Here is an 8,840-nt window from a genome sequence, read left to right as displayed (position 1 = left end):
TGACAACTTTAACCAAAATTTAAAGAGCTTGACACAGTCAATATTTTTATAATTCCCTCCACTCTCCCCCCCATGTTTGTTGGCCATTGTAAATGACAACTTGCAACCAATCTTTAAGAATTTGACACGATTTTGTAGTAATTGTAACTAAAGAAGTTTGGTCTTGCCATAAGTAGTTTTGACATTTGAAAAATCCAGCTAGGATTATTATGGTTAATGGTTTGATTAAATTGTTGCCAACTGGGATCAATCTTTGTGTTTCTTCTCTGGAAACAATTTGGAAATATCACATCTCTGTCTTGATTCTCTTTCACTCGATTGAAGTCGTTTAATACGTCATCAGGTGAATACCGAGAGGAATGACTCCTCTCAAATTGTGTTCTTGTTTTTTTTTAATGCCTCTCTTTGAAAATGGGCCTTTTGTAGGATTGTGAAATGTTTCAAAGGTGATTGGTAGGTGATGGCATGGGGAAGCAAAATATAAAGTACAGTAAATACTTTATTTTGTAATATTATTGTAATTTTACACAGAGATTTATACAGATCAACACTGATATGATTAAATTTCAAATACTAGGAGAGTTGATCCAGACCAGAGAAAGAGGGTTATGGGGGGAGGTCAAAATTGGGGTGGGGGTTATGAGGGGTCTTGTATTCCATAATAGCTACATCCTACCACAGAGGGAGGACCTTTAATGATATTGCGCACCTCTCCATTTTTCACTCTCTGTTATTTTGCATTTTAAGTGTAGTCATCTTTGTGTTTTCATTTTCTCAGTATGAGAGAGCTGGGCTGGGATGAGGGAAAGGCTACCCTGTCCGTTCCCTCTTCCCCTCCCCTGGCCTCTCTTCGACCACATCCCAGTATTTTGCTGTATTCAATACTTAATTATAGACTGGTGGTCTGTTTCAATATTATTTAAGTGACTCCAAATTGCTAGATAAAACAAGTGTTATAAGGTCGGGTTTGTTGACTGTATTTCCCTATAATCCGCAGATGAAGGATAGTTTTGCAATTTTCTGTGCAAAACTCTATCAAGTTAGTTCTACTTGTGGCAAAATGGCATTATTACCAAAACAAATGACTGCTACACCTTTAAATTAAACTGAATACTTTAAGCACACTCGATAATAATATAGATATCATGTGGGCATTGTTAGTTTGAAACTTCCATGGGACTAGATGATGCAGGCTGCTGTGAAGTCTAGACAAGGACGCCTCAATTCCTTTTTTTCTATACGGGCCAAAGAGAAACATTGGTTGGAGCAAAGTTAGGTGCCGGAGAGAATCAAAATCTCACTGTACCTAGATCGCTATGTAAACGTTTCTGATTGATCGATCGATTACCGATCGTCAAATATGCCAGGTAGGCTGGTCGGTTGCTAATCCATAAGGACCGTCGTACCCATCCGTGGAAATTCTGGGCCGATTTTGTTCAGACGTTGGGATTGCAATCCTTTTTACAACCTCGGGTTGGCACTGGGGCTGCCCATTGAGAACTCCTTGTTGTCTGGACTGGTTATCGATATCTGGTTTGATAAGAAACGGTCTGGATTCTCATGGATTCCAAGCATCTGTTTATGGTCTTTTGTGCTACAAACTAATGTAGATCAATATCACATTCACATTTCTGAGACAAGTTCTTACATAATTACAACTGTAAGGTTTAGGTGACCATTACTAATTGGGAGGTGGGGGAGGGGCAGAATTCAAGGGCTTATGCTGGGGTCCAGGAACTGAGCCCATAAATCCACAGCAGGTGCAACAGTTTGACTCGTTTTTTGTTTGCATTACAATTTTTCAAGCTCAAAAATATCTATCAGAAAGAGGAATTAATCTGGAATCTCCATTAAATACATATCAGAGAGCCCTGATGTTTTCATCCTAAATTTTGAACAATTGGTTTATGTCTATATTAATCACCATCTTGTCTTTTTTTATTTTTTATCTTTTTATTTTAACAATTTACCACTTTACCAACATGAAATCTTTTTGTTATGAGTGACACAAATTTACAACCCTATTAAATGCAAAGAACTTAAATTTAAAATTGTATTTTGTTATAATCAAAAGCCGTTTCTCTACTATTCTGAAGGATTAACATAGCTCGATTGGTCTTTCAGATGCTTTTACGAGACAGGATTTGTTTATTACAACATTCTCGCTCGTCACTTTTCTCATGGAATTTCCTTACGTATACAACGTTTGAGTGCAATCGCGATTATCAATAGAATCATGTGCTGGCTCCTGCCCCGAACGTGATATGTGCAATTACGCTCCACCGAAAGAACAGATATGATGGTATGATAACACTTTGTAACATTACTCATTATCTTGAGTTACTAAAAAAGCTGTAAAAGTTTTCAAGCTACTGGTTCTTCTGATGGTTATGTTCTAGCTGGTATCTGAAGAGATTGTAATAATGAATGTAAGCCACAGTCTAATCTAGAGAGTATTCTGTAACTAACCACTTTGTCAGCTCAAATATTTTATGATACCATAAACTGTATGATACTATAATCATTGTATATCTGATAAATTAACTGATTGAAAGAGTTGTATAAAGGTAAATTTGAGGTTGTTGTTTTTTTCCAACAATTTTCATCTTTTGGGGCTTGGGAATTCAAAATCCATTTGTGGAAAATCTGTCTAAAGTCATACTGTGGTTCTCAATCTTTCCAATGCTGAAGGATAGAGGGAAAGGTACGGACAGGATGGGGGGGGGGGGGAGTTAGGTGAGCAGTTTTTAACCAAGATCGTGAGGCAGTGCATTATTATTTCACACATGGTCTGCACAGTTTGGAGTATAATTGGTGTATTCATCTTGCCAAATTGAAAATTTAATTTAATGCACGATTTATTGCATGCAATGTCTTTTCTGTTATCAAAAGGAATAATAAATTATGTTACAGACTGATAATGGTCTATTGTCTACATCTTTCTTGTTTCTTTTTATTTGTCTTGTTTACTGTTTTGTTTCAATTTGTTTTTGTCTGTCTTTGTTCATACAAAAATTGATTTTTGTTTTAATTTTTTTTATTTGTTTAAATTTATTTGTTTATTTTTTTAATATATTTTTTTCAATCTGTTTTTCAATTTGACTTTTGTTGTTGAATATTTGACCCCTTGTGCACTTAATTTCAGTTATGACAGCCAATTTTTATTATGAAGTTCAACAGATTAAAGGGTGAATTAAGGCAGAATATCCATATTGATAAATTATAGCTCCATATTGATAAATTGTAAATTGATAAATTGATAAATTGTAAATTGATAAATTGATAAATGTTTCTGCAACTATTTTAGAAGGTATGCTCAATCTCTGCAATGCGATGTCGGGTTCTAAATGTTATTGTTTAATTCATTTTTTCATAAAAATACTAATAACTCAATCAAAACATGTTTGTTTTCACTGCTCTTTAACAACAGAGCATGCTTGCATTACATTCAACACAACTTGTCCTTGACAAATTTGTATTGGATTGAAAACTTACTTACTTAACTCTGTTATTTGAGCCCATAAAATGCTCATGTTTTCCTTGTGAGTCTGATGAATTGACCTAATATCTGGTTTGTGTATTAGACAAAATAGACCAATCGTGTTCATCAATATGCCTAAAGGCTGGCGCAATTTGCACCGACCCAAGCGACTCTTCTGGACTACTTGTTGGGAATGAGTTGGAGATAGTCCTGGCCACTTAGTCACGTCGGCGTCGCACTTGTTGGTTAGCTGCACACTAGCCCGACTCGACGTAACCCAACAGTTTAATCTCTTGCTCATCAGTTCCATATGGGGGCAGCCATTTTGACTTTCTGTAGTCGTCACCTTATTTCACGACTCTTCCATGCCACAACGAATATCAAACATGTTTGATATGCCTGATTTGGTCAGGAGGAGGACCGACTGTTGGGTCTTGGTCGGGTCGTGAGCAAAATTTTGTCCACCTTTACTGACCCAACAAACATACCATAATCTTAATCCGGCCTTGGGATAGGCTAATCTTAAATGAACCCTGCATATCTGGCTCTTATTCACATGATCTTTATAAAAGAAAGCAGATACATCAACCACACATAAAAGAATGAACTATTCTTGATAATAGTTAAATTCTACGATTTAGACACAAAGAGAAGAAACACGACGTGAAGGTATTCCACATATACTGCGTATTTTTTAATTTTTTTATGGCTCATTGTTGGCAGTCCAAATTGCCATCATGTCCCATTTGGCGTTCATTACTTTTAGACATTTTCCTTGGCAAGTTCTACAACACGAAAATCGTTAGCATATTTTGTTCAAATTCTGGTCACCCTGCAAAGTGTAGCTTTCGGAATAGACGATGGCGACCGCGACGAAATTCATACAAAATCTTCGGAACTTCCTCGTTGGGGTAAGTTTAATCGTTGCTTACTTGATTACATGTCTACTTTCTTCAGAGGTATGTCTTACGTACATTTACAGGCTACACTTATTTTGTCAGCTCAATGTGTTGCCTATTGTATTAGCACGTACCATAGGCCTAGGCTTCGCCAAGTTGTAGGCCTAAGCCTAGGCTAGATCATAGGTGTACAGTGCAGTATGTTGTTAACTTAGTTTGTATGCCGAACTGTAAACTAGACTATTGCAAAATTATGATTTATTGTCAAAGGATCAAAGCAAAGATCGTCTCAGACCTGCCACCACTTTCCCTTCTCATGGAAAGAAAACATCCTAATAAAATATGAAATCCAACAACAGATGATTGTTGCCTGTAATTTACAAAGTGGAGATTATCAAATTGTGAAACCATTGACTGTTAGGCTTGAAGTCAATACTCATTGCTTTCGAAGTGATCATTCGCAGGGCAGCCCGGCGAATAACGTACACAGACACCTTATTTGCAGGGCTGTGACGATTTTGAAAATAGGTTTATTATTAGGTTTTGCTATTGATACCAGTCAGTTTAGGGGCCTTGAAAAGCCAACCTTTTGGGCCCAAATAGTCTTAGCCATTTCATAAGCTAATTTTTGGAACCCCAGCAGTTCAATTTTAAAAGCTTATTTTAAGGGAGCTTATCTTGGGATTCCCCAAAAGCCGACATTGCCTGAAAGCCAATATGGTCAAGGGTGTGACACTCCCCCCCCCCTCCCACACCTTTACATGCAAATGAGCAGTCACTCTGCAAAAACAAATGTGAAAATGAGGGATGACATTTTTTATGTTGGCAGTACTAATGCTAGACTGGTTCAATCTTAAGGCCCTAGGCTCCCAAAACCAATCCTAACAGCATTAAGATAGGAATCCCAAAGGCCAATTAATTCCTCAAAATATAGGGGCTCTCAATTAAGACTCTCAAAAAGATAGCTGGTGCCCAAAAGCAAATTTGAATAGCCCCAAAAGTTACTGAGCCCGTTAACCCAGTCTAAGGCTGCCCTGTGAATAAGGTGTATGTGTCTGGCTATTCGCAGGCCAGCCCTGCAAATAAGATTCTTGTGTCTGGCTATTCGCAGGGCAGCCCTGCAAATAAGGTGTATGTGTCCGGCTGTTGGCAGGGCAGCCCTGCAAATAAGGTGTCTGTATCCGGCTGTTCGCAGGGCTGCCCTGTGAATAAGAAACTTGTGTCCGGCTATTCGCAGGGCTGCCCTGCGAATAAGCCCCACCAATTGCTTTTGACATTCGGCCACTGCCTGCAGGTAGAAGTGCACTCTGCACTGCATAAAAGAGAATTCACAAGTCTCCCATCATTTATTTCATCACATGAAAATAATCCACAACCCAATGTTAACATGATTTGGTTGTTGTAATGGCTTAAGACTTTCGCACATGAAATTTGGAGATCCTTCTCTTAGACGCTGCATAAAACTGTGTGTCTCACTGTAAAACCATTGGAGTTGGTAGTTGTGAGAGCCACATTGCCATCTGGACACAGGTATTTTTGTGGTTGGCTTTAAAGTTAACATATTTGGTGAATTTCATCTTTCATTTCTTTTTTATTTAATCGAAACTGTCTGCTATTTTCTTGTGCTGCCATTTTCTGTGATACAAGTTTAACTTTGATAAAACAATATTCCTTAATCTGAAAATAGGCCCTGAGGGTTTTCCCAAGTTTTCTTGTCATTTCAACGTCATAGTAATTGATCAAACTAAGATAATGTGAAGAAAACTGCTGCAAGCATATATATTCTTATTCATCAACCATCATTGAACTAAATTACTTAACAACTATAAAATTAAAAGACGTGTTATTTTACAAACTGATTTTATTAATTTTATCATTTTCATATTTCACAGAGAAATCTTCAAGCAAAACTTAATAACAGAACTGTGCCAGACATTTCTTCAAGGTTTGTAGACGACTGTTAAATTTTCTAACATATAAACCAGTTCCCAAGTGTTGCTAAATTGTGGGAATATATACCCAAGTTGTGTGAAGATACAGTATATATATGGCAGGTTGATCAGCTGAAGAATTCTTCTTTCTTTCAAGGTTTGGATTTTACTGTTTGACAGAACAGCTACAGCTAAAATGTCATTGACTTTGATCCCTTATCTAAATGCAGGGAATGATTTAATGTTCAACTTTAGTTTTGTGTAGCAATTTTGAGGGCTCAGATATTGTTCTCTCATAAAATACTATGGTCCCTGTGCACAAAAACTGCTATATATATATATGCATGTTTGAATTTGACCATTTTGCATAAGATATTGGAATGTTATTCTGGATAAATTGTCCCTGAAAGGCCTTTAAACCCCTCAGAACTGACATCATGTGCAAGGCCAGATTGAGCTTGTGGGGGGGGGGGGGGTGGGAGGCAGGGTCATGTGACCAGGGGGAAACGGTTCAGTATAAAGTTACTATAAAAAAATAATATAAACCCACATATTTACCAATAACTGTAAGAGAAACATAAATTCCACAAAGGTGATTTCACACAGTCATATTAAACTGCAAGCTGTTCAACATGACTGCAAATTTTAGTTAGTATTTTGTTACGCCCATAGGGACAGTACTTGGTATTTCTTTACCGTATAATTGAGTATCACATAAACACACCTCAGGCACATACATATGGCAATGGAACCTGTCGTAGTGCCTCAATAATCTTTGTTTTTGTTCATGTCATTTAGAAAAAACTTTTTGCTGTAAGACCTATTAAAATGAAATAATGAAGCACCATGAAGGTCAAGTATTTGAGTCATTGCCTCTTATGATGTGTAAAATACACTGTCGTTGTAGATCTCTGTGGAGGTTGGGGGAGGGGGGGGGGGAGGGACTGGAAAGTAATGTTCTCATTTAAGTATTTTGTGAATACATGCCACGTGGAACACCAGAAATCAAACCAGAGCTCTTGATCTGAGTTTCAAAAGATAAGGAAATTGAGATTGCATACAGAGGTCTAAGGTGTAAACTAAATTCTTGTCTGTTTATCACCGACGGATCAAGTTGTCTATCGGTTCAAGTTGTAATTAACAGATCAATTTGCTATTTATGTTGTGCAATTTCTAGGACAATACCAGAACCAAACTTACCTGATGGAGTGTCTCACAAGCTGGCTGCAAACTATTACTTTGCTCGGGATGGCCGAAGAGAAGTCGGACCACCTACTGTAGTCTACTCACAGACAAAATTGTTAAAGGAACCCTCCAAAGAAGGAAGGTATGAATATTGTGCAAAGTTAAAAAAAGCTTGAAGAAGTTAATGGCTGCAAAAGGACTTTTTGAATTTCTAACTGATAGCATGCTATCTGGATGTGGTTTCACTTTTTAAGGAGAGACATTTTCATCAGAAGCATCTCTGTCCTGTAAGAAAAACTATGTCACTTGTAGCTGACTTTTCCAGTCCATTTAACTTTCTCCATGCCCAAAAGATGTTCCTTTTTATTTTTTCATTTTCTGTTGATTTGTATATCTATTATGTAGATTGTTTTCAGTATACATTTACCTGAAAATACCTGAAATAAAGCATTTTTTCCCATTCTTATTTATTGAAGGATCACCACTTATTTATTGAATAATGACATCGTTTTATGTATTATTTCATTCCTCCAGTGAATCGGATGCCGTAGCAAGTGAAGGAAGAAAACCTGTAACTCCCGGCAGTATGAGGCAGTGGAAATTATCCACAGATGAACCTTACTTGTGAGAAAAACCCAACTGGATGCTGTTCGAAGGAACATCATTATCCTAATAAACCCAATGGCTCATGAAACGGTATCTCCTTCAAAACAGCTTCCCTCATTTTCTCTATAGGGAAAAACTAAAAGAGCCTACCTAGAAGTCATGAAATTTGTCTGTGCAAAACTGAAAGCACAACTGTATGAGTTTTGTGTGCAAAAAATATCTGAATGACTGTGGTGAATAGAGAAAGATTTTTTTCTATTGTTGTGAATAATATAAGATTTAATAAAAGTGCTACTATAAATAGGTATCAATGTTGCTGTGTTTGTGTTATTGTTTTTAAGTGTGAACTGTTTCTTTTTTTCCTTAAACTTTCAAGTTTGTTACTTTACTCTTGTGAGTCTTGTTCATAGATTGAAGTAAAAGAATATTGCAATGTAAGAATTAATTTATAGGGATTCAGACAGTGTGATCAGTGGCTTTAGGAAGCAGGTCAGGCCATGGGAATAATGATGTCACTGGGCTGGGGGGGGGGCCCTTTCTGAAGTCTGCCATATGAGTATATACTTTACTCTTTATCCATTACTTCACTGGGCCCCAGAATTGACCTTGGGTCTGACCCCATTGTCATCAGGGTTGAACAAGTGTGAGCAAGACTTCACTCTACTACAATTAAGGAATAATTGAAAGAAGCATAGCCTAGCCATTATACCATTTCCCTCCTGATACGATCAAGTCGCT

The 8,840-nt window shown here is 37.2% G+C and overlaps 1 protein-coding gene across 1 annotated transcript; it reads left to right on the top strand.

Annotated features, from left to right (window-relative positions):
* The first annotated feature begins 4,245 nt into the window (after window positions 1–4,245).
* LOC139978837 (NADH dehydrogenase [ubiquinone] 1 alpha subcomplex subunit 7-like) lies at window positions 4,246–8,414 on the top strand. The gene is made up of 4 exons (XM_071989362.1): window positions 4,246–4,392; window positions 6,273–6,325; window positions 7,489–7,638; window positions 8,031–8,414. The coding sequence occupies exons 1-4, from the start codon at window positions 4,342–4,344 to the stop codon at window positions 8,122–8,124; spliced, it is 348 nt and encodes a 115-aa protein (XP_071845463.1). The 5' UTR covers window positions 4,246–4,341; the 3' UTR covers window positions 8,125–8,414.
* Window positions 8,415–8,840: the final 426 nt, after the last annotated feature.

This window comes from Apostichopus japonicus, chromosome 2 (genome assembly GCF_037975245.1).
Source record: "Apostichopus japonicus isolate 1M-3 chromosome 2, ASM3797524v1, whole genome shotgun sequence".
In the NCBI taxonomy this organism is placed as follows: domain Eukaryota; kingdom Metazoa; phylum Echinodermata; class Holothuroidea; order Aspidochirotida; family Stichopodidae; genus Apostichopus; species Apostichopus japonicus.
Note: the sequence above shows the minus strand (reverse complement) of the source record. Positions and strands in the feature narration are given on the sequence as shown.

What these genes read in the sequence shown, in the direction of transcription:
- LOC139978837 (XM_071989362.1), top strand. Translation starts at nt 4,342, where the DNA reads ATGGCGACCGCGACGAAATTCATACAAAATCTTCGGAACTTCCTCGTT. An exon ending in TTCGGAACTTCCTCGTTGGG is followed by an intron (nt 4,393 to 6,272) that starts GTAAGTTTAATC and finishes CATATTTCACAG; the next exon opens with AGAAATCTTCAAGCAAAACT. An exon ending in GAACCCTCCAAAGAAGGAAG is followed by an intron (nt 7,639 to 8,030) that starts GTATGAATATTG and finishes TCATTCCTCCAG; the next exon opens with TGAATCGGATGCCGTAGCAA.